General features: G+C 49.0%; 1 protein-coding gene across 1 annotated transcript in view; it reads right to left on the bottom strand.

Annotated features, from left to right (window-relative positions):
- The window catches only part of ESRRB (estrogen-related receptor beta), a 115374-nt gene extending 92226 nt beyond the window's left edge, over positions 1 to 23148 (bottom strand). The window contains exons 1-8 of the mRNA XM_011949807.1: positions 23022 to 23148; positions 21862 to 22012; positions 18985 to 19070; positions 17337 to 17469; positions 16737 to 16920; positions 12787 to 12885; positions 12514 to 12628; positions 10165 to 10227 (exon numbers count right to left, since the gene is read on the bottom strand). Coding sequence (XP_011805197.1) covers positions 10165 to 10227; positions 12514 to 12628; positions 12787 to 12885; positions 16737 to 16920; positions 17337 to 17469; positions 18985 to 19070; positions 21862 to 22012; positions 23022 to 23148 — 958 coding nt within the window. The remainder of the gene's footprint in view (positions 1 to 10164; positions 10228 to 12513; positions 12629 to 12786; positions 12886 to 16736; positions 16921 to 17336; positions 17470 to 18984; positions 19071 to 21861; positions 22013 to 23021) is intronic.
- Between the last annotated feature and the right edge of the window lie 2176 nt (positions 23149 to 25324).

The raw sequence follows: 25324 nt of genomic DNA on the forward strand, positions 1-25324 counted from the left end.
CGGAGACGGTGCAGGCGCCGCCTGTGTTGCATGTGTCTGGGGATGGAACACCTGCTGCACATGAAAAATTGTTACTATTCACTTACTTATTTCATTTACTACACATCTACTGAGTCAAACACAACAGGGATCCTGCCCCTAAGCTCAGTAGCTCGTGGAGATCCAAATAAGTGATCAATGACCACAAAGTCACTGGACAAGGAAGGGTCCCAAAGCAACACGATAGGGTCACACACACATATTCATGGGACCCTGCGAGTGCCGAGAAGGAGTGTCTAACCCTCGTGAGGGGAAGGGAGTCAGGGAAGGCTTCCTGGAGGAGGCGTCTAGGCTATGTCTTGAAGGACAAGTAGGTATGCGCCAGGCCAAGAAGGGGAGTGGGTGGGAAATGGCATTCTGGGCACTGGGACCAGTGTGTGCAAATCACAGAGATGGAGAACAGCAGCATACAACCAAGGAACTGGAGTTGGCGTGGGGAGTCCGGGACACAGGTGTGTGGCCGGGGCGGGGACGCAGGAAGAAGATAGGTCTGTCAGGAGACCAGGATGGACAGGTGGGCAGGGGCCAGCTAGGAGATTCAACACCAGGGATTTCGACATCACCCTTTGAGGGGCAGGCTCATCACCCCAACAGCACTGCGGTGCAGCTTTGCCTCACCTGACCGCCCGCACCCAGCTCTTTGCAAACTGCCTGCACAGTCCTCCCCTGCAGTGCTGGGTCTGGGTGGGGTGGTCACCATTCACTTTCCACATCAAGGAAACCCAAGGCTCCAAAAGGTAAAATGACCAGTCATTCAGCTGGCTTAGAACTCGAGCCTTCTTTTTTTATTTTTCTAAAGGCACAAGCCACCCTGCCTAGTTAATGTAATGTAATTTAATTTTTTTGTAGAGATAGGGTCTCCCTATGTTGCCCAGACTGGTGTTGAACGCCTGGGCTCAAGCGATCCTCCTGCCCTGGCCTCCTGAGTCATTTGGATTACAGGCCTGAGCCACTGCAACTCGGGCCTTCTGTTTCATAGTCCTGTCCTTATTTCCCCCACCCACTTTTCTTTGCAATACAAATGCATTAGCAAAGCTAGCTATTTAAAGGAACCCCGCAGCTAATCCTTATGTAAATGGAAAATCTTTCGGCAAAGCTAATGATCACTCCATAATCCAGCAGTTATATAATTCTGGATTTTATAGTACAGCATCCAAAGCTGAGGTATTCTGGTCCCTACAAAACCTTTGTTGGGGATGGGATGGGGTTGGCATAAAGATCTGGTGAAAAGGTGTGGCTTGCAAGGAGGAGGATGGAGGCTCCCAGGTCAACAGCCTGGTGGAGGAGCCAACACCTCGAAGCTTCCAGCCGGGGTTGGGTGGGAGGGAGCATAGGGTAGTAGGCGGTGAGGGAGAGGGAGAGGGGTAAAGAGAGGGGCTCAGCCCACTGGTCCCCACAAGACTGAAACCACATCAGCCAGGTTGTTCCACATCTTCCAAATACCAAGAAACAAGAAAGGGAACTACCTCCGCTCCTCAGAAGGGGAAACTGAGGTACTGAAGAACAGGAAGCCACTCCATCTACTCCTGTACCCCAGGAGCACGCCCCAAACCCCGCGAACAGCTTGGGCTGCAACTGATGCCTCTGTTCTCAGTCAGTCTTCGTGATTTGATTGTTCGTCCCCTGAGGGCAGAGTCCGAGGTCTGTTCTTTGTGACAGCACATAGCAGAATGCCAAGTAAACAGCAGGTTCTCAATAAATGTGAGTGGGAATCCAAATTGGCTCACTTTACAGAAATTAGATTCACAACAAGGATAAAGAAGAATCAAGATCTTGATTTAAAACTGGTAAAGAGACGGGAATAAAATGGGAAATCATATTTATTGAGCATCTCTTGTATACCTGACACTATGCTAATTGTATTTAAAACGATACAAGCGTATTACATAGATTATGTTTAAAAATATTAAATATTAAATAATAGTGTAATGATAACAGAACAATGCTATTCTTATAGTTGAGGCAAATTGCACAGAGCAGATGAGCAAGGTATGAAAGCTTCTCTAGCTAGTGACACTAATAATCGCTAATATTTATTGAGAGATGACCACGTACCAGGTACCATGCCATGGTATCACTCCACCCTCCAAAGAACCCTCCGGGGTTGATACTGTGATTATCTGTTATGAAACTGGGTGCTGACTCTAGGTTATAATGCCACACAATTTGTAGCACTTGCTGCCACCAGCATGCTCCTCCCTGTAACACACAGTGCCTAGTAGGAAGTGGGCAGAACTCAAGATCCAGATAAAGCAGACAAGGATTCACTCAACACACTCCACCCCTCACTCTCACAAAGGGGTACTGAGTTGAAGGAGACCCTAGTAAAGATGCCCTTGTAAGTTTGCCTCCTGGTTTTTTGTTTTGTTTTGTTTTGTTTTGGAGATGGAGTCTTGCTTTGTTGCCCAGGTTGGAGTTCAGTGGTGCAATCTCAGCTTACTGCATCCTCCACCTCCCAGGTTCAAGTGATTCTCCTGCCTCAGCCTCCCGAGTAGCTGGGATTACAGGTGCCCGTCACCACACCCGGCTAATTTTTGTATTTTTAGTAGAGACAGGGTTTCACCACGTTGGTCAGGCTGGTCTTGAACTCCTGACCTCAGGTGATCTGCCCACCTCGGCCTCCCAAAGTGCTGGGATTACAGGCGTGAGCCACCATGCCCGGCCTTGCATCCTGTTTTTAGGATGCTTGGGTATAAGTGGACAAAACGATAGCATATGGATGGACCCAAGAAGAAAAGAGTGGGCCGGGGCCGTGGCTCACGCCTGTCATTCCAGCACTTTGGGAGGCCGAGGCAGGCGGATCACTTGAGATCAGGAGTTTGAGACCAGCCTGGTCAACATGGCAAAATCCCGTCTCTACTAAAAGTACAAAAATTAGCTGGGCTTGGTGGTGCGTGTCTGTAATCCCAGCTACTCGGGAGGCTGAGGCACAAGAATCACTTGAACCCAGGAGGGGGAGGTTGCAGTGAGCCAAGATTGCGCCACTGCCCTGTAGCCTGGGTGACAGAGCGAGACTCTGTCTCAAAAAAAAGGAAAGGAAAGGAAAGGAAAGGAAAGGAAGGAAGGAAGGAAGGAAGGAAGGAAGGAAGGAAGGAAGGAAGGAAGGAAGGAAAGAAAAGAGTTGGAGAAGTGAAAACTCAAATATTTGCTATGTTTAGCTCTGAACAGCCCCCTCTCTTTCTGGGAAAGGCACATAGGAGAGCATATGATTTCACAGAAAGACCCCAGGATATAAAGCCGGACCACCAGATCATTCACAATTTGGATCCTGGCCCTGCCACTCACCAGTGGGCACCAACCTGTGCCTCCAGTCTCCATCTGTAAAATGGGAACACCAGGTTTCCTCTGCAGGTTTCTTGGAGAGATTAAGAAAGCTGTGTATGAGTGCACATGGGCAATTTTTGAAAATAGTGTAAGGTCTACAGAAAACTTGGTAACTGTGGCTACTTTTAGGGATTCTGTCTAGGGGACTAAGGATTACGGGAGGAAAAATACCCCACCAGTCACTGCCTGCACTCTCATAGTGTTTGACGTTTTTTGTTACACATGTGAATGTATTACTTTTTTTTAAAAGACTGAAAAAATGAAACAAAATGTACATATAATGGCTCAATAAATGGTAAGCAATACACCAAGTCTTTTTTTTTTTTGAGACCTGTCTTGCTCTGTCGCCCAGGCTGGAGTGCAGTGGCATGAACTCGGCCCACTGCAACCTCCACCTCTTTGGTTCAAGTGATTCTCCTGCCTCAGCCTCCTGAGTAGCTGGGATTACAGGCATGTGCCACCATGCCCGGCTAATTTTTGTATTTTTAATAGAGATGGAGTTTCACCACATTGGCCAGGGTGGTCTCAAACTGCTGACCTCAGGTGATCCACCCACCTCAGCCTCTCAAAGTGCGTGGCATTACAGGACTGAGCCACCAGGCCCACCCTGGTCCTCTTAAAAGTTTACTTCATTCTCCCAGATGGCGTAAAACCATGAGACATCCACACCCTTGCAATCGCATGTACAGTTTATACTCCAGGACCTGCACAGAAAACCCTTCCCTTCTTCATTTCCTCAGTCTTCCCACCATCTCCCATCCCCATCCCCCAAAAACCTTCTCCCCAAAGGAGCCCCCTCAGCTTGTTAGGCTAATGTATTCGAAAACCAAATTAGGGGGGCCCTGGCTCCCAGGGAGATCCCCAAGCCAGTTGCTAGATGCAGGGAATTAGATACCATCTCATGCTCAAATCCGATTAGGTCCCACCCCCGCCCCCACCCCACATGCAAAAGCCTACTTTCTAATCAATTTTACAAAGGGCCCTCTGCAGATATACACTAATGGTATTGAGCTGAGATCTTTAAACCAAGTCTGCAAGAAGACTGCAGAGATAAAATGTACATACTATATTAAGGAGGAAGCCGGTCGCCACGGCATCCTTCTCCTCAAACAGAGAGGGACTGGGGGTGCAGGCAGAGTGTTCACTACAGTCAAATAACATCCTTTCTCCAGCCTCGACTGCTCTTTCTCCTTTCAAGCTTAACCCACCCTCCAACTCCTTCCCATTTAGGTTGCTTGTTATTTTAACTTTCACCCACTAGAGGCCCAAAATGAGATCCAGTAACTGGTATATCCTTTCTCTCATCCTAGGTCCTCTAGGCAGCCTCCCCAAAGGTAACCATTGTTTCCAAGTTTTCTGTGAATCTTGTAACCTTTTCGCAGACATTTCATGTGCACTCATGCACAGCTTTCTTCATCTCTCCAAGAAACTTTCAGGGGAAGCCCAGGTGTTCCCATTTTACAGATGGAGAAGTAGAGGCTCAGGTTGTGTTAAGTGCCCATTGGTGAGTGGATTGACACCTGACTCTGCCACTCACTACCTGCATGGCCTTCAGCTCGGACTCTTTGAGCCTCAGGCTGTGCAACTGTAAAATGGGGGTGACAACAATAGGCCTATCTCAAAGGTTAAAGAGATGATATCTGTAATACATTCAGAACAATGCCTGGTTGAAATGAAGCGCTCAATGGAAGTGAGCTCTTACTTCTCTACACTGCCCCGTTACTCCTCACATATTTTATAACATTCACACCTTTCACGTAGAATGCCTTTTCCTTTCCCTTCATGCAGGAGCTTTCCCCGGCCAGTTTCTTACTCTCTCCTCCTAGCTCTTCCAGCACCTTGCTCGTTCAACCAAGATTTACCGAGTGCCTGCTGCATGCCAGTTCTGTGCATTTGGGGCTGCCATCTTTTTTTTTTTTTTTTTTGAGACAGGGTCTCACTCTGTCACCCAGGCTGGAGTGCAGTGGTGCGATCTTGGTTCACTGCAGCCTTGACCTCCCAGGCTCAAGCAATCACCCCACCACCTTAGCCTCCGGAGGAGCTGGGACCAGAGGCATGCACCCCCATGCACCTGCACCTGGCTAATTTTAAAAAATTTGTTGCAGAGACAGGGTCTTGCCATGTTGCTTAGGCTGGTCTTGAACACCTGGGCTCAAGTGACCCTTTTGCCTTGGCCTTCCAAGATGTTGGGATTACAGGTGTGAGCCACTGAGCCCAGCCTGGGGCATCATTTAACAGTTAACTTCTTTAAGGACAGATGGGAACTCTTTTCCTTCTTTGTGTCTTTGTAGAAGGTGCTGAATAATTTCTGTAGAATGAACATAAGCATGAATCAATGAGTGGGGACAGATATCCCGAGGCAACCGTGAACCTGGTTGTGTGTACTTTTTTGGGGCCAAGACCTGAAGTCCTCTCAAACCTGCCTGTTGACTCAGGGGCCCGAGACCGTACTGCAGATAGAAATAACTGTAGCCGGACACTGTGTCCTCGAAGACTGGCCAGTGCATATGTGACCTGAGGTCTGTGTGCTGCCTGTTGTCTGTGCAAGGGCTGGGCTCCTGGGACCCTGCCGTCCTGTGTCAACAGTCGCCCACCAGGTGGTTTGGCTGTAAGAATTCACAGGCTGCCTGGCACAAGCAAATTAGGCTGAGAGGCTCTGTCCAGCTTTCAGGAAGCAAGCAAGCTAGCTGCCTCCCTCCAGGTGGGTCTCACTGGCTTCGGCTGCTCAGCCTCCCAGTGCCAGCACCTCTGTGCCCCTTTCCAAGGTCACCAGGCAGTAATGTAGTCTTTCTGCCCTCCTAGAAGCACCCAGACCACTCCTACAAGACAGCATGGTCTGCATCAGGGCTCAGCCACGAGGGTTTTGGACTGAGTGTGAATCGGCCATGCGGCCCTGCTGGCTCGACTGGACCCAACTTACTCTCTGAGCAGCCTGTGTGACCTGCAGTTCCCAAATCACTGGATCACCTCTGGCCTAAACAGAACAAATGGGAAAGCTAGAGTAAGATCACACTTAGATACCAGACTCTGGTCCCTAAACCAGAGTCAAGGTCAGAGGATTTAGCCTGGCGGCTCTGCTCGAGGCAGGCTCTTCGGCCCTCAGACACAGACAGGGGCAACCCCCGACTCTGGAACCATGGACTCCAGGGTCACATTGCATTGTGGCTGTACATTTGTGTCCTGCTCAGCAAAAATGACTAAAAAATGACAGCTAGTTGTCAGCAAAGGCTCCTCCCAGCACAGGTTGATGACCAGCAGCATCAGTATCACCCAGAGTTTGTTAAATTCAGATCCCTGGTCTCTGCCCCCAACCGACTGACTCAGAATCTCTGAGGATGAGTTTCCGCTTGCATTTTAAGGACTCCTAGAAAGAGAAAATGTGCTGTGATTCCTGGGGCCAATGGCACATCGGCTTATCCTTTGAAGGTGCATTTTCTCTCACCTGATTCTCCCGACAGCCACTGGAGGCAGGGAGGGCCAAGAGTCATTTATTCATTTGTTGTGCCAACAACCACACATTTATTGTGGAGCCTTTAGGTGCCAGACACTGGGGAACAAAACACATTCCCTGCCCTCAGGAAGCTGATCAAGACAGAGCACACACAAGTAAACAAACTAATCAATAACAGAGTACTCTCCCTACCCAATTAGTCTATTTGTCTACATGGCATTAATGACTTCTTAGCACTACATCTTGTATTAGACAAAGATGGGGCACATTTTTTTTGTTTATTTTTTGTTTTTGTTTTTGTTTTGAGACGAAGTCTTGCTCTTGTTGCTCAGGCTGGAGTGCAATGGCTTGATATTGGCTCACTGCAACCTCTGCCTCTGGGTTCGAGTGATTCTCCTTCTTCAGCCTCCCAAGTAGTTGGGATTACAGGCACCTGCCATCATGCCTGGCTAGTTTTTTGTATTTTTAGTAGAGACGGGGTTTCACTATGTTGGCCAGGCTGGTCTCTAACTCCTGATCTTGTGATCCACCTGCCTCAGTCTCCCAAAGTGCTGGGATTACAGGTGTGAGCCACCTGTAACCCGGCCGGGACACTGTTTTAACCAATGTGACATTTGAGTAGAATCTTTAATGGAGAGAGGAAGGGAGCTAACGGGTATCTGGAGAGTTAGGGGAAGAGATCCCCAGGCAATGGGGGTTAAATGAACTAAATATCAGAAAACCATTGAGAACCAAGCCCTAACTGCCAGCTCCAACCCCACCTACCACCCTCAAGAGACCCTCGGAGACATCTCCAGTCAATGCTTCATTTTTCTCCAGCGTCCTCCCCTGCCCCTTCCTTACTCTGTAATTTCTCAGGGCCAGAACAGGGGCGGTTTGTCCACTCAGCCCTGTAGGCACAGAGCCTCTGGCCTTTGAGTTTTTCCAAAGACCTTCAACATGCTTGAAATATGCAAATACATTTTTAATCCCCAAATATGAAAAGGAAAAATGCAAGATCAAAATGTTTAAATGTGTAATTAAATGTCCACAAAGCACAACCTAATGTCAACTTGCTTCATTGATGGTATATTCGTAAACATTTCATTATGTTGGAAAATAATTTGTAGGTTAGATTTTCTTTCCCTTTCTTTGAGACAGGGTCTCACTCTGTCACCCAGGCTGGAGTGAAGTGGTACAATCATAGCTCACTGTAACCTGAAACTCCTGGGTCTCAAGCTCCTTGGCTCAAGTGACTCTTTCCTCAGCCTCCCTAGTAGCTAAGACTACAGATGCATGCCACCACATCTTTTTTTTTTTTTTGCTGGAGTGCAGTGGCGCAAACTCAGGGAGGTTCGGCAGGGAGAAGGACTAAATCCTAAGGGTAGCTTGGCTACACAGACCACGTGCAAATCCCGAACTTTGTCCATTTTCCCTTTGTCTTTTCCTTTGTCTGTTTTCCTAATGCCTCACCCTGGGTTCACCAAAAAGCCCCCTGGAAGCATTCTCCCTCTTCTGATCATGCTCATGGACTTAAATGCCCAAGACAAACCTCCCACACTACTTCCCAAGGTAACTTACAAGGAAACACTCCCATTATCAGTTCATCCACCCTCTAGGTTCCCAGCCTTCTTCAGTTCTGGGAACCAGCTGGGTGCAGTGACTCACACCTGTAACCCCAGCAGTTTGGGAGGCTGAAGCAGGAGGATCGCTAGAGGGCAGGAGTTTGAGACCAGCCTGGCCACAACAGCAAGAATCTGTCTCTACGAAAAAAAAAAAAAAAAAAAAATCGCTGGGTGTAGTGGTGCAGCGGTGCGTGCCTATAGTCCCAGCTACCTGGGAGGCTGAGGTGGGATGATTGCCTCAGCCGAGGAGTTTCAAGGCTGCGGTGAGCTATGACACCACTGCACTCTAGCCTCAGTGACAGAGAGAGGCCCTATCTCAAAAACAAACAAACAAACAAACAAACCCAGAAACAAAATCTGCGAGCCCATCCTTCTCACTGCCAAACAGCTTCTGAGGTCTCAGGCTTAAAGTTCATGTCTATGTGAATACACACAAAAGGGCAAAAACTCAGTTAATTGCTTTAGAAAACAATGCAAACAGAATGTCAACACCCAGCTGGGTCTGTCCCCTTCTGAGGGGCTTCCTGGGTCCCTCTGTCCCTGTCCCTTCATATTGAGCCCTCCTCTATAAAAGGAATGACCATTAGAGATAGTTCACTGCCCACAGCAAAATACTCATCTGATTACCATGCCCTATTTATCGTCTCTGAGTTAGGGACCTCAGTGGCCAAAAAAACAGCTAATATCCATCCTTGGTTCCAAATGATTTTGTTGCTTTTAGAAAAAAAGTCAAAACCATCATTAAGTGTATTTTCAAAAAGCTGGGCTGGAACTGTTGCCAGAGATGATTCTAAGCACTGGGAAGGGGAGGGAGAAAAGGAGGCAGAAACAATAAAGGCAGAGAAGAAGGTGGAGGAAGAGGTGAAGGCGGTTGCAACACTGATGGCCATTTCTCGAGGGGCTCTGTGGAAGGTGTAAATTCTAGGACATTAACTAAGAGATCACAGCCCATGGTCTGGCCATTCATTCACTCACAGTATTTATTAGATACCTCAAAGTTCTGGACCCCGTTTTGGCAGGGAAAAGGAAGTCCCTGACCTTAGGAAACTTTTATTCTGGTGGGAGAGACAGATAATTAATTATACTATATTATATAAATAATTTAAAAGTATTTTGAGATACAGGAATACATTTATGTGTGGTATGTATCTACACACACACATATACAGACACACTGCTCATGGGCACTTCTGTGGCCAGGTCCCTGGTGAGTACTGGTTGCTAAAGACACATGCGCATACACACACACACACACACACACACACACACACACGAGACTCTTCCTTTCTGAAACACCCTCATGCAAAATAGGATGCAGCAACCTTGTTCATGCAGCAGATAGAAAGCACGCCAGCTATTTGAGAGCACATAGACTTGTCCAAGTCACACCAATGACTGGAGCACAAGAAGGTCCTGCTCCCGGCCGGGCATGGTGGCTCACACCTGTAATCCCAGCACTTTGGGAGGCCAAGGTGGGTGGATCACCTGAGGTCAGGAGTTCGGGACCAGCTTGGCCAATGTGGGAAACCCCATCTCTACTAAAACTACAAAAATTAGCCAGGCGTGGTGGCTGGTGCCTGTAATCCCAGCTACTGAGGAGGCTGAGGCAGCAGAATGGTTTGAACCCGGGAGGCGGAGGTTGCAGTGAGCTGAGAAAGTGCCATTGCACTCCAGCATGGGCGACAAGATCAAAATTCTGTCTAAAAAAAAAAAAGATGGTCCTGCTCCCAATCAGCAGGGTCTTACCGCCTGTCACCACCTCCACTTCTCTGGCATTCTCAGGGACCACCTCTAGGGCACCGGGGCCTCCTACAGCAAGGAAATGTGGAACTGAGCAGGGTCTGTCTGTCACCAGCAAGGGAGATGATGGCTCAGAACACCTTGAGCTATGCTCTGCCTTTCTCTCTATGACGTGACCACATCTTACCATCACACAAAGTCTGTGTTCCCTAATAGTATTACACTTCCTCCCATTCCCTCATTTCTTCATTTTCCCTTTTGCCATCAAAAGGCATCCTGTCATTAAGGGCTTTCAGATAAACTGTTCGATTTCAAACCACATGCCTGGTAATGCCTCTGTTTTGTTTGCTCCTAAAGGTTTCCCAGCCACACAGTAGGAATCAGGCTGGTAGAGCGGTTAAGGGCATTGTTCTAGAGTCAGAAAGGACTAGGTTCAAAGCCTGATTTCCCACTTGCGAGAAAGTCACACAACTCTGTGCATATTTCTTTATCTGTAAAATGAGACACTAGTTCCTAATGCAAAAAGTGGTTGAAAAGATTAAATGAGATCATGCACCCAGAGCGCTTAGCACTCAGCCAGTACTGAGTAAACACCCTCTAAGTACAGTTGAATCACGAATTCTGGCTGAGTATGGTGGCTCACACCTGTAATTCCAGCACTTTGGGAGGCCAAGGTAAAAAGATTGCTTGAGCCCAGCAGTTTGAGAGCTGCCTGGCCAACATGGGGAGACCCTGTCTCTACAAAAAACACAAAAATTAGCCAGATGTGGTGGTGTAAGCCTGTGGTCACATCACTGGACTCTAGCCCTCCAGCCTAGGTGACAGAGCAAGACCCTGTCTCAAGAAAAAAGAAAAAAGAAAAAAAGAATTCCCAGAGCTGGATGGAATATCATGCCTGTAATCCCAGCTACTTAGGAGGCTGAAGCAGGAGGATAGCTTGAGGCCAGGAATCCGAGGCCAGCCTGGGCAACATAGAAAGACCCCCATTTCAAGAAAAGAAAAGAAATAAAGAATTCCCAGAAAGTTCTCTCTTGAGTCCTTTCACTTTGGAATGCAGCTTGACCAAGACAGTGCCTGGAAGCCTCAAAATGCACCACAGCCCCAGTCATGGACTGGCCACCTTCTTGCAGCTGGCACAGTAGCGTCTTACTAATGTTACATCTCCAGGGCAGTGTTTCCCAATGGATAGTCCCCAGAGTCATGGGATCCAACAGGTATCATGGCCCTTCCCTCCTTCCCTCCTCCCCAGCCCCACAAAGGACCTTGGCCAAATAAATAAGGAAAACACTTGGGTGAACAAGTCAAATAGGTTTCTTGACTGCATTCTCAGAACGTTTAATACACTAAAATGCCCTGGAAGGCTGAAGACAGGGCCATGGTATACAAGAGTCTCCCAAACTCATGTGACTGCTATGATGGTTAATTCTGAGTGTCAACTTGACTGGGCCGTGGAGTCTCCAGATATTTGGCCAAACATTATTCTAGGTATTTCCATGAGGGTGTTTTTGGATGAGATTAGCATTGAAATCAGCAAATTAAGTAAAGCAGGTTGCCCTATGCAATCATCCAATCAGCTAAAGGCCTGAATAAAACCAAAAAGCTAACCCTCTCCTAAGAGAAAGAAAATCCTTCCTGCCCAGTGGCCTTCAAACTGGGACACCAGCCTTCTGGAGTCCACCTGCCTTTGGACTCCAACTGAAATATTGGCTCTTCCTGGGTCTCAAGCCTGCCTGCTTTTGGACTAGAATTACACTGTCAGCTCTCCTGGATCTCCAGCTTGCTGACTTACCCTGCAGATTTTGGGACTTGTCAGCTTCCATAATCATGTCATCTAATTCCTTATAATAAATCTCTTTATATACATAAATAAAGGATAGACACACACACAGTCATCCGTTGCTTAATAATGAAATGCATTGTTAGGATATTTCATCATTGTGTGCACATCACAGAGTGTACTTACACAAGCCTAGATGGCATAGCCTACTACACCCCTAGGCTGTATGGTAAAGCCTATTGCTCCTAGGTTACAAAGCTGTACAGCATGTTACTGTACTAAATACTGTAGGTAATTGTAATACAATGGTATGTGTATTATCTACACAAAGAAAAGGTACAGTAAAAAATGCAGTGTTATAGTCTTATGAGACCCCATCATACATGCAGCCCATCATTAACCAAAATGTCATTATGTGGCACATGACTACATATCGTATTGGTTCTGTTTCTTTGGCGAACTCCCCAGGAAGCTGTTTCCCCTGAGAGCATCTTGCAGTACTAAAGTTCCACGAATGCTCAAGGAATGCTGTAGCTGAAGGCCAGAATCTAAGAAGGCTGGAGGCCTCCATGCCCCACCCACTGCCCAGAAGTTGGGGCCACCACCAGCTGGCTGACACTGGGGTGCTCCCTGAAGTAATGTATCCCCACGGTCCCCATTCATCACGGTCTCTTTAATCTGAAGTCTTCCAGGCTGTAAAGACCAGCCAGCAAGGGGGATTCGGAAGGCTCACTCTTTCTTGAATGACAACTCCCAGTCTCTTTCGAGGCTTCCTCTTTTGTTCCGTTTTCCTGTGACACAGGATGTTTAATGCCTTTTCTCCTCTCAACCCTCCCATGTGAATATTGGACAGTGTAGGGCTCAGTAGTGGCCTGGGCCTGAGCTGTGATCACACCCAGGGCAAAAGGGTAAAAGGAGCCCTTCTTCTCACACATGTGTCTGGCAACTCCCTGCAAGAGGCCAGAGCTAAGAGCATAATCAGGGAGAGTGAGAGGACCGTGCTCTCAGTGTTGCTCAAACCAGGGAAGAAATCTTGTATCTCTGGACCTTAGAACCAGCTGCCCTCTGCACAGTGCAGAAGAGCAGAGCACCACGGGGAAGAGGAGAATTCCTGGACTGAATGGAGCCTCACCCATAGGAGCCTGCCTGTTGGAGGATGGCAGATAGAAACAGTTGTTCCTGTGCCTTCACTTTCTGTCCCCAGGTTCCCTACAGTGACTTAAGGCCCAGCTTGAGAACACCTAGTTTCCAGTTTCTGGGTTCTAGGCCAGTGGTTCCCATCTTCCAACCACACGAGATAATTCCCACTCCTGTTCACTACCACCCAAACTGGGACCAATACAAGGTTGACTCTATATGTCAAGTGAGAACATAAAACATGGGAAAAGGCAACCTAGGACAATGATCACATTGTAAAAGAAAAACCATTTTCACATCCCTAATGAGGAAGACCCTAACCTGAGAATCAGGAACAGACTTCAATGGAAGCAGTTCCTTTTGGAAGGCTCCCGGCTGTTGTTATTTCCCTCGTTTTGTTCAAATCTGCAACAGTCTTCAGATTGAAGTCCATCTGCCACTATTAAGAGTTCTCTGCCCTGTGCCCTTTCTCCCCAAATTATGTTCTCAGCTAGCTATTTTCTTATTCAAAACTTTTAATCACTACCTTTCCCAGAATGGCTTCTCTAGAAGTTTTCCCAGAAGGAAAATGTCAAGGGACAGCAGTACACGAAGTACCCAGTTGAAGGGCTCCCACTGCCAGGCTAATTCTCAAGAGCAGATGAGGTACCAGGAGCAGGAGGGGGGTGCGTGCCTTTCCTCCCTTCTGCACCCAGCTAAACTCTTGAAAGCTCTGGCTCATTCGGCCCTCCCAGCCGAAGCAGCGTGGGTTCTGTTGGGTAATTTGCAGGTTTGGCTGCCAAGATGAGAAAGGTATAGGCATCTTGCTGGGCCATTACTTATTCTGCATGGATCAGGGACTGAGCCTGACCTGAGACGGCCACAATTACCCCAGTTCCGCTGGACACCTATGTGACCTCCCACCAAGTTTGCTCCTCAAAACGGCAGCAGCTGGTCAGGAGCAGCAGGGTGTGACTGCGAAGTCAGGAGACCAATTGTGACCAACCGATATTTATACACCCCGGTGAGCACTGTCCTCTTCCTCATGGTCACCTTGGGCATCTCTTCCCAGTTCCCAATATGCTGGCTTTGATCAAAGCATTTTTGGAGCTCCTCTAGGAGCTGCCTTTCAGGCCAGATTATCTGAGAAACAGAGTCACATCCTCACTTTCTTTGTAATCAAAAATTGCTTTGCTCAGCTCTGTCACCCAGCTAATTCCCTAGTCTTGCCTCCAAATGACCTCGGCTGCATTAAACATTAAATCCACCCCCATTGGAAGAAGACTTGCCATCAGCGAGCATATTCAAAGGGGATGGTGTGGGCTCTGAGGGCATAATGAGGAGGAATGAGCGGCAGGGACATTGCTAGGAAGCCTCCCGGCACATCCAACCTGTGTTAGCTGCTTGATTTCACCTAGCCTAGCACTGACCCAGGGAGTTGGGGTTCTCTTATCCTCATTAGGCAGATGAGAACACAGAGGCTCAGAGGCTAAGGGGCTTGTCTAAAGACCACAGAGCAATACCAAGGAACCCTTTGGACTCTGTCACAGGGAGCTTCCTGATGGATTGTCAAAAGCATAGGACTTCTTTAAATAGAGATATGTATGCACTGGTTAAAACACACAGCTCACCAGCAAGCCATCCCCGTCTCCCCTTCACACAGCCACAGGGACCTTCCCTCCCAGGCCATCCAGATCTGCTGTTTGGTCCCATCTGCAAAAGAGGCAGGCTGCAGCCAGGGGACAGGTGGTAGCTTCAGTCCCCAACTTACCGAGTCCAGCAAGACACTTGGGTCTCAGGGTCTCCATTAGGAAAATGAGGATTTAAAAAAATCCCTAAACCACCTATGCAACTGCATCCTTTCTGTCACCTCCTACAGTCCCCTCAGCAGACAGAGAGACTGAACCGAATCAAATGCAGGATGGTGGTGGTGAGCTGGAATTTAGGACGCAGGCAGACCTAGGCTGGAGCCAGACTCCACCATGTACTAGCTCAGCAACCTGGGCAAGGCACACAGCCTCAGTTTCAACACCTATAAAAGGAGGAGCAGAAGAGCTTCTACCTCACAGGGCTGTCACAAGTATTCAATCAGCATGTGTATCTGGGACCTGGAATGGTTGACCCTGAATGCAATGCCCAACGCCAGTCAGCCTCTTACCCCACGCGTATGCTCCCTTGACTGCCTAGAGGGGCAATCCTCTCCTCTGACCCCTTCCCCCACAGCCTTACCCTCCTCCCACCCACTGCACCCTGCCAAGAAAGGGCACTGTCTCCCTACTCTAGGGAAATACAAATGAAAGGTGACAAGGTGGTAAGCAGCAAAGCGAGACCACCCCATTTGCGGGCTGCCTGTGAACTCTGATGGGGGAAGCAATAACAAAAAGCGGACTCAGTTTCCAACAGAGAAAGAGATTGAAATATGGGGGAACTATTTGTCCTCCACAGGTGTGTCCAGCACAGTGGACTCTGGAGGTGGGTCTAGGTTTAAATGCCAGCTTTGCCTTGTGTTAGATCTGTGACTTTGGGGGTGCTCCTCAACCTCTCTGAGCTCCCATTTTCTCATCTGGAATACGAGGAAAATGCACGTGCCTACTTTGCAAGACAGTTGTGAGATTCAAAAGTACTAACTGGGTAACGCACGACACACTGTGCCTGGCATACAGGAAATAGTTCGATGCGTGCCAGTTAGCAGGGCTATGGAATGAATTTTCCAACAAAGCACAAGCTGGTGTAGGAGGAGGCCCTGCCCCATGTTTGAAAGGCTAGACATAAAAAAGTCAGAGGATACCCAACGAGGCCCTGCATGTGCCCATTCTCTGTTCCCCATTGCTATGAAACAAAGGGGTTTATTCAAAAGGGGTAAGTGTGCAACAGAGACTGCAAGCCCCTGGCTGCTGTTGTATCTTCTTTTTTTTTTTTTTTTTTTTGAGACGGAGTCTCGCTCTGTCGCCCAGGCTGGAGTGCAGTGGCCAGATCTCAGCTCACTGCAAGCTCCGCCTCCCGGGTTCCCGCCATTCTCCTGCCTCAGCCTCCTGTGTAGCTGGGACTACAGGCGCCCGCCACCTCGCCCGGCTAGTTTTTTGTATTTTTTTTAGTAGAGACGGGGTTTCACCGTGTTAGCCAGGATGGTCTCGATCTCCTGACCTCGTGATCCGCCCGCCTCGGCCTCCCAAAGTGCTGGGATTACAGGCTTGAGCCACCGCACCCGGCCTGTTGTATCTTCTATAAACTTCCAAACAGGTCAGCTTTGCATGCACATACCTCCTGCCACAGGCGACTTTCTGCTCAGGAGGTAGTGCATTTCTGAGTACCAAACCTCCAGGTTAATCAGAAGTCCCCCTTTTTGCCCCAAACTATTATTCTTTTAAATGTTTTATTATTTTTGAAAAATAGAGACAAGGTCTCGCTACGTTGCCCAGGCTGGTCTCGAACTCCTGGTCTCAAGCAATCCTCCTGCCTTGGCCTCCCAAAGTGCTGGGATTAGAAGCATGAGCCACCATGCCTGGCCTGCCCCAAATTATTTTGTCCCAATTTTTGCCCAAATTTTGTCCAATAAATCTATTTTGGAATTACTCTAAAGCCAGCAAGCCCAGCCTTCATAAAGAAAATATGAATCTGTGACTGAAGCTGAGATTCCCGGGGTAAGGTCAAACTCCACACACTCCTGACACCCTGGATGGGGTACCTGGCACTTTGGCTGTTTTGCATGGGCAGCATCAGAGGGCAGAGAAGGAAAGTCAGAGCTGGTCACGCCAGGAGGTTCTGCTGCCCAGACTGGCCCTGGGGGACTGGCCTGCTGGGTGCCATTGACTGGGGTCTTGGCCGCTAGGGGGTCCTGGGTCACCTCTACAAGCCCCCTCCTGAGGCATCTGTAAGATGGGGGGCTCAGGCCCCACAGGCAGCCTCTAAAGGTATGAGTCCTATCTGTGACCTGAATCCAAAGGCCCAGCCAAAGGAATAACAATTAGAAATATCACCAGATACACTCTCTTTGATGTGTCCCAACCCGGGGAATTGGTGTCAGAAGACACACAGAAAGCCAGATGGTATTTTCCAGGGTCATGGTCCACCATGGAGTGAAGCCCGGGGCCCCTTTCATGTCCTTTCCCGAGTCAGTCTGTGCCCGGGCAGCTGGCGTGGGAGGAGAGACCGCAGAGACACAAGATTAATGGCTTCCTGGGCAGGTGAGCAGCCACCCACTTGGGCAGTCACGATCCTCCAGCGACTCCCTCAGCCTGGCTCCATGAGGCGTGAAGTGGAGAGAGAATCCGGTGGTGAGGCCAACCCTTGCCAATGCAGGCCGAGCCCGGCTGCTGCATCTGCCACCAGCGCTAGCTCCGGGAGTCGAGCCTCCGGGCTAAGCCTCTGTCTGGGTTTGTCCTGCTGCAGGCAGAGGCACAGGCTTGGTAGGACATGCACTGCAGGGGACCAGGGGAGTTGGTGGGCAGGCAGCTGGAGCAGGGACAGAACCCAGTTTCTAGAGGGCTGTCTGTGCAGAGAGCCGACTTCCAAGTTTTCATAAGGACCCCTTGTATTTCAATGTTTTTCTTAGGAAGGTTTATTAGTTGCTGGCTTGTTTACTCACACTTGGTTCCCTTAACTTACACATTAAAATTGTTTTCATTATAGAATACGTACGTACAATCAAAAGAATCAAAGTTAAAAGCAAAAATCTCTCCCAATACCAGGATTCTTAAGCCCATTTCCTACAGCTGATTCAAAGGACAGTTTTTTTTTTATATCTCTTTCCACAAGTTTCAAAAGCATATACCCAGCATTTGGAGCTTAAAAAGCCATGCATGTGATTTTACTCTATCTGCTGTCCAGCTACTTGTTTTTTATTTTTACTCAACTCTATGTTGCCTGTATTTTCATCTCAGTCCACATGAACCTATGAAGGCTTTTTTTTTGATACAGAGTCTCACTCTGTCACCAGGCTGGAATGCTATGGTGTGATCTTGGCTCACTGCAACCTCCGCCTCCCAGGTTCAAGGGATTCTCCTGCCTCAGTCTCCTGAGTAGCTGGGACTACAGGCACGCACCACCACGCCCAGCTAATTTTTGTATTTTTAATAGAGATGGAGTTTCACTATGTTGGCCAGGATGGTCTCGAACTCTTGACCTCGTGGTCCACTTGCCTCAGCCTCTCAAAGTGCTGAGATTACATGTGTCAGCCACTATGCCCGGTTGAAGGCCTCTTTTTAATGCCAAAGCATTTCTCAATCACACCCCCCACCCCAAGTACCAAGTATCATAATCTTGGACTTTCAGTCTTCATTAGGTGGAAAAATATATCATAACTCCTAATTTAGCAATACTTTAAAATGAATTTGTAATTTTCTTTTGAATGACCATAGCCATGTTTACAGAGAATGCTTGGGGTATCTCTGGCTTTGTGAGGCTGACAGTACCCTGCATAAAAGCATTTTGCAAGCATTATTTTATTAAATCCTTCTGCAACCCTGTAAGAGAAGGATTCTTACTCCCGCTTTTCAGATGAGGCCAGTCTGCACAGGAAGGTTAGATGACTTGCCCCAGGGTACACAGCAAGGGAGAGTTGTCAGCTGAATTCACACCTGTCTGACATCAAAGGTCTTGCTTGCTCTGCCGCACCACACAGGGGCTTTCTATTCCTTCGTGTTCTTCTAGTGTGGGCCGTGAGTCAGGAGGGACTCCTTCCTCCACACGCCCTGCTGCAGTCCCCAGGGAACCAGCGGTGTTCAGATCCATGGTAATATTGCCAGACCCTCAAGTGACCTCGGAGCCGGGATGGCCAGTTAGGTACTGACCTAGGACACAGGCTGGAGTAGCTGGGATGCTGCCTGGCAGCAGGACAATACATTCCTATTTCTGTACCAACCATGGAATGAGGCCCCGGGAAGGCCAGCATGAGCCAGACAGTGCACACGGCTTAATTCTCATGTAGCTCTTACCTCTCCATCTCCTCCTCCCACGGAGCAAGGGGCTGACTGTCCGAAATGGAGAGCTCCTAATGAGGTCACTGAGGGCAGAGAACAGCCTAAAGGGATGGCCCAGGGAGAGAAGTGAGGGGCCCATGGGCCCACATCAGGAGATGACGGCAGCAAAACCTGCAAAGGAGGCCACCTCGCCCAGACGGCCAGCTCATCTTCCCTCCTACCAGTTTCCCTCTATCAAAATTCTTTTTATCTTTTAATTTTCTTACATGGGAAAAGTTTGTGTCAGTCTGTCCAGCCCTCCTCTGGCTCTGCGTGGCTCCTGCAGTTTCCTCACCCTGCCCGGCCTGAGGTGGGTATGCAGTGACACGGGCACAGTCACATCAGTGATCTGCACTGCCTGGCCGGAGGCTCACCATTTAGGTACTCAGAGCCCCAAGGTCAAAGAGGCCCTTAATGCAGCTGACAGCAAATGATTTGCATCCACAAGATGCAAGACAGCTCTGGGTAAAGGTAAAGAGGCCAAGCCCTGGGTTTCCTTCTGCACCTGAGCTGCAGAACTGCACCCAAGGCCCTCATCAGCTCAAGCTCTCAGTGTTTTCATCTGTAAAATGAGGGCGCTGAAGCCAAGGAGCCTCCCTCCCAGCCCCCACAGGCTGCATCCTCTTTGGGGAGGAGAGTACTAGCCACATGAGGTGCTCAAGGGATACCAGGGATACCCTTCAGTATAAAAGGCCCAGAGAAAGAGAAGGAGGCAAAACATGAGTAGCCACAAGATGCACTTTGCACAGCGCCTGGCTCATAGTGGGCAGTCAGAAGATGTTAGCAAATATTACTATCGTCTTGAGCATCAGCAAAGAGAAAAATATAGGAAAACCGGCCTAGGATGACAGAGGCAGGGATACAGGGCTAGAAAGAAAGAAGGATGGGGAAAAAGAAAAGAGCCCAGCATCAAAGAGAAGCTGGTTTTGCCTGGAGTGGCCAAGTCTACCTGTTACAGGCACAATCTCTGATCTCATCCATGTGACCAGGAACTGGAAGTACTAAAACTAGAATCCAAAGTGTTCTAGGCTGGGCATGGCGGCTCATGCCTGTAACACCAGCACTTCAGGAGGCTGAGGAGGGCATATCACCTGAGGTCAGAACAGCCTGGCCAGTATGGTGAAACTCTACTAAAAATAAAAAATAAAACAACAACAACAACAACAAAAATTAGCCAGGCGTGTTGGTGCATGCCTGTAATCCCACCTACTTGGGAGGCTGAGGCGGGAGAATCGCTTGAACCTGGGAGGCGAAGGTTGCAGTGAGCTGAGATCGTGCCACTGCATTCCAGCCTGGGTGACAGAACGAGACTCTGTCTCAAGAAAACAAAAAGAATCCAAGGTGTTCTTACTGAGAAGACTGCAGCCGTGGAGTCCCCTGCCTCAGCCATCCTGGGGACTCCAGGTCCTCTCGCCCTCATAAAAATACCTCTGATTCAAGTCTGGCAGGCATCTGCTGGACATGGGCAACTGCTTGGAAACGCTTGCAGTTGCCAGCACCTGGCCACACTCTTCACCTGGGCATGGACCAGGGGACCTCTCTCCTGCTCTGATCCCAGGTAATGTTTTTTCTTTGCAGTAAATGTATTTCATGCAGAGTCTTGATGTCATAAAATGTAAAATGTTTAACATAAAATACACTTACAGACCAAAAAAAGAGATCCATTGCCAGACCATATGTGACTACTTTTATTACTATCTTTGCCATGCAAAAGTAGCTGGCACAGAGGAAAGACTTAGGAGGCTGCAGGGCATGGAGAGGAGTGTTGTGAGCAAGGTGGTGGCCAAGACTGCACGTAGGGGCGTCTACTGGAGCTACGGTGGGGGCCCTTCCCCAGGCACTAGGTCTCTAGGGGAGGGCCCATCAGGTTTCTGACTGTGGCCTCACATCAAGCCTACGGGGTGTCCTGCGAGCACTCTGCTGGCCAGGCATGGAGCTGGGTGGTCAAAGAATACACAAGGGAGATAAACCCACAAACCCAAGCCCACGTGTGTTAGATCCTGGCTACAGCACCTTACAGACCAAAGCAGGCCTCCCTCTCTGCTATGCCCCAAAGGCTTTGCACAGGAAACTGGCCTCCGGTGCCTCCCTGCCGCACATGCCCACACAGAGGCCTTCCCAGGGCTGGCCACAGGCCCTGGGTTCCAGCTCACACATATGGACCACCCCCAAGTGGCTCTTCTCTGTGAAGGCCAGTGGCTACTGACCCAGGGAGCAGCAAGGAGGTGGGCCTGCCCTTCCCTCTTCCTCATTCTTTCTTGGCAAATGGAAGCACTTCTCTCGGCACGGCATGAACAGATCCCAACACTGGCTCTTTCAGGTGTCCTGACCCTCTCCACAGCCGTACTGGGATGAGGCCTTGGTGGCAGCCCCCAAGCCACATGCCTGTCTCAGGGCCTGAGCTCCCCTTTCCTGAGCCCAGAGTCAACTGAACAGTTCAGCCTGAGACCACATTAATGTGTTGGGAAAAACATCAGGAAGGTTGGCCTGGAAAGACAGAGATCTGCGATAGAAACAGTGGGTTTTCTGGGCCCCTGGAATGCTGAGCTATTTCAGGCAGACAGACTTGGATGTGCATCTTGGCTCTTGAAGTGGACCCACTGCGCCACCTTGGGCAGTCACTCAACTCCTCTAGACCTCTGTAAAGGGGGAACAGGATTCCCTACTTAGGTATTACTGTAAAGATCAAAGACATCAAATGCTAAAACAGTAGCTTCCTTCCCCTCTAAGTTGATAAATTCTAGCACTCCCCAAAATCTACTCACAGAAGCTCTTAGAGCCCAGGGACCCTGCGGCGCTGTTTCTCGGATATGCCCCTGCCTGCCAGGGCCGCTGGCTTACTCCCCCACACACCACTCTGCACTCTGACTCAGGAAACACAGTGCCCCAGTGTCTCTGCTTCTACGGACATCCCGAAATATCAGCAGCCAGAGCAGGGCCTGGAGGCCCCTCCCTGCCCTGGGGCCTGCTGAGAGCCACGGGGACCCGCTAAGTACTGCAGTTACTGAGAACAGAAAGCCTTCGAAGAGCTATCAGGCTCTAAATGAAGGCTGCAGGGACAGTGCCAGCAGAAAGAAACAGAGTTCTTCAGAGAGTCCAGGCACAGGTTAGATAGGAAGTTGCTCCCAATTAATGAGTTGGAGCCTGGCGAGGTGGTTCCTCAGCCCCCTCTAGGCCCTCAACCCCTTGGATACTCACCCCCATGCCTCAGTCATGTGTGCCTTGTTGTGAATTAGAATAACTAGGTTCAGAGCCCACCCACCTCCTCAACCAGGCACTCTTGGACAGTGAACAACCTGTACAACTGAACAGGTAACCCACCAGTGGTTCTCCCCAAAGCACAGATTTTCTCAAAATGTATCTAAACTTCTGCCTCGTGTTTACTGAAGGCCCCTCCATGACTGACCCCGTGCTGCAGACGAATCAGAACCAAATGGGCCCTTGAGGAGCTCAGGGTAAAGTGAAAGACTCCCATAGTGAGGTGGGAAGGAAGGGCTTCAACTCTCAAGGCTGCTTTCTCCTTGGGAAGGCCACTCCAAAGGGCATTTGTCTACAGACCAGGGATTCAAAGAACAGGAGACCCCAGCAATGAGCTGCAGCTTCTGGCCTGTCCAGCATGCAGATGTATGCATTGCCAGGGGTCTGTGGGCTTGTAGTGCACTTACCATTGGAAAAAGGGTTGGGCTGGGAACTGTGTATATCTCAGTCACTGAGCTGCCCCTTCTGCTGGCAAAGGTCTGTGAACCTGAAGCAATTTCCAGGTAACAGAGAGATTAAGTGCAAATCCTCACTCCAGGGGCCTGTGTTGGCTGGGACCCAGGGAACCTCCACGGAGGAGTCTAGAAAAGCCCAAACCCCCTCTGGCTCTTTCCTGGCTTCTGCTGTCCTGGAGGCTGCAGACCAAATCTTCCCACCTTCCCACTTTGCTGTAGCATCCCAAGAAACCACAATGCAGCCAATGTAACCTCAAGTGTGTGCTCCAACTCGGGATTGGCCAGGAATATTTTCTCCACTCGCAAAGCCAGAGGAGCCCTTGCCTTCATGGGCATGACCACACAGCCCAGCATTTCCAGAGAGGGCAGCTGCCTCCTCACAGGGTCCTGGGACCCCGCTGCAGCCACACACAGAGGCTCCCTTCATGCTGCAGCTTGGCTCTTCTTGGCATCTGCTCCGTTCCTCTCCTGACCTCACCTGTGCCTGCCTCACCTGTTCAACCATGTTGTGCTGCTGTGGCCTCATTTCCTCACAGGGCCTGGGGCACAATCCTCTCTCGCCTGGAGGCTTAAGCATACCTCTCCATCAGGGTCTTTCCCCTTGGAAAATTCATGGTTTTCACTTCCTGCACTTAGCTCCTCAAGTTAAATCCCACACACAGGGGTCCTGTAAGGAAAAGACATGAACCTTACGCTCTAGAAATAAAAGGAAAAGACATGAACCTTACGCTCTAAAAATAAAACTTCCATTCCTCCAACTGACATGTCATCTGTTTCCATAGAATTTGGATAGGGAGCAATGAGAAGAAATACTAAAAAGAGCTAATACTTATTGAGCACCTACTGTGTACCAATTTCTGCTATAAGTAGCTTATGTTTATCAATTTTTTTTTTTTTTTTTTTTTTGAGACTGAGCCTCACTCTATTACCCAGGCTGGAGTGCAATGGTGCAATCTCGACTCACTGCAATCTCCACCTTCTGGGTTCAAGTAATCCTTCTGCCTCAGCCTCCCAAGAAGGTGGGATTACAGGCACCCACCACCACATCTGGCTAATTTTTGTATTTTTAGTGGAGACGGGGTTTCACCACGTTGGCCAGGCTGGTCTCGAACTCCTGACCTCAGATGATCCACCCATCTCTGCCTCCCAAAGTGCTGAGATTACAGGCGTGAGCCACCACACCCAGCCATGTTTATCAACTTTTAATATTTACAGCAATCCAACGTGGAAGATCACAGCAGAAGAAGAATCTGAGACACAGAGAGATTGAGTCATTTTTCTGGGGTCACAGAGCTGGGATGTGACGGAGCCAATGCAGTGGTGTGGTAATAAATGTTCAACAACTAGCTGGGGGAAGGCGGATCTGTAGCATTTGCCAATTTCTGTGGTGTAAATACTCCCATCATGGCCGTTCTCAAACTACCAGCGTGTCATCAGAGAACGCAGGCTTGGGAAGAGACAGGCATCAGCTTGGCATCGCATGGTTTTTCCACCGTACATTAGGTGTAAATTGACTGCAAGAACGTAAAGTGAAATGTACTAAGATATGAGGAAGTGAGGAGTGGTATTTATCACCTTTGTTTTTAATACAATGTATTTAACTATAAGTTTATACCATTTAATTTTTAATAACGATTGTGTTTGACCATCAGCCCACAGAACTGCTGAACATTTAACAGTGAGCTCTCCTGAGCTGGTTTGAGCTGGTTCCAGCACACCACTGGGACCAGGATTTCAACTCAGTCTGGAGCTAGGGTTTTTCCTCCTAACCACGACACTAGACTGCCTCCCAGAAGGATATAATGCTTCCCTAGCCAGAGCTGCCTCCGTGGCTCAACCAGGGCAAAAGATGTAGCAGAACCAGTGCTCTCCTGGTTACCTCTTCCCAGGCCCTTTTTTCTCCCTCTTTTCCCCCAAGGGCTCCCCTTTAACTACTTCCAATCCCCTCAGGTTAGCTTGACCAACATTTATTAAACACCTACTCTGTGTCACCAGGGACACAGAGATAAGCTTGGACTCTAGGACCTCATGATCTAGGAGAAAAGATAACCAAATATTCAAATCCAACAGATTGTAACCCAGTCAGGGGCATGAGACAGAGAACAGCTGCAAGGAGAGAGACTAATTCCCCCAGGGAGAAGTCAGGGATGGCTTCACACAGAGGGAGATACCTAAGCAGGGTTTTAAAGGATAAATAGAAGTTTCCTAAGCAGACCAGGGTGGGGGGAAGCAATATAAGAAGGACCAGATCTGAGGTGTATACATAGGTAAAAGTTTTCCAGATATAGGAGGGGACTCAACAATGAAGAGCGGGAGGGAAGAACTGAAGATATGCTCCTTGTCTTGGCTTGCGGGGGGTCCCTGCCTAAAGAGACATGAGGAAAAGCAGGTTTGGAGTGTGATGCTGTGCACGTGCTGCTCTGTGGTGCCTGCGGGATTTTGCATGTGCTGCTGTGTGGTGCCTGCAGGAATCCAAGACAGGCACCAAGGTAGGGCACTGAGACTCAGACTTGGGAGCCGTTGGAGAATGGGCGATAGAGAATGGTGGGAAGGCATGGAACAGGAGAAAATGCAAGCTGAGAAGAGGGAAGTTGGCTTCAAAA

Source organism: Colobus angolensis, unplaced genomic scaffold (genome assembly GCF_000951035.1).
Source record: "Colobus angolensis palliatus isolate OR3802 unplaced genomic scaffold, Cang.pa_1.0 Scaffold3, whole genome shotgun sequence".
Lineage (NCBI taxonomy): Eukaryota > Metazoa > Chordata > Mammalia > Primates > Cercopithecidae > Colobus > Colobus angolensis.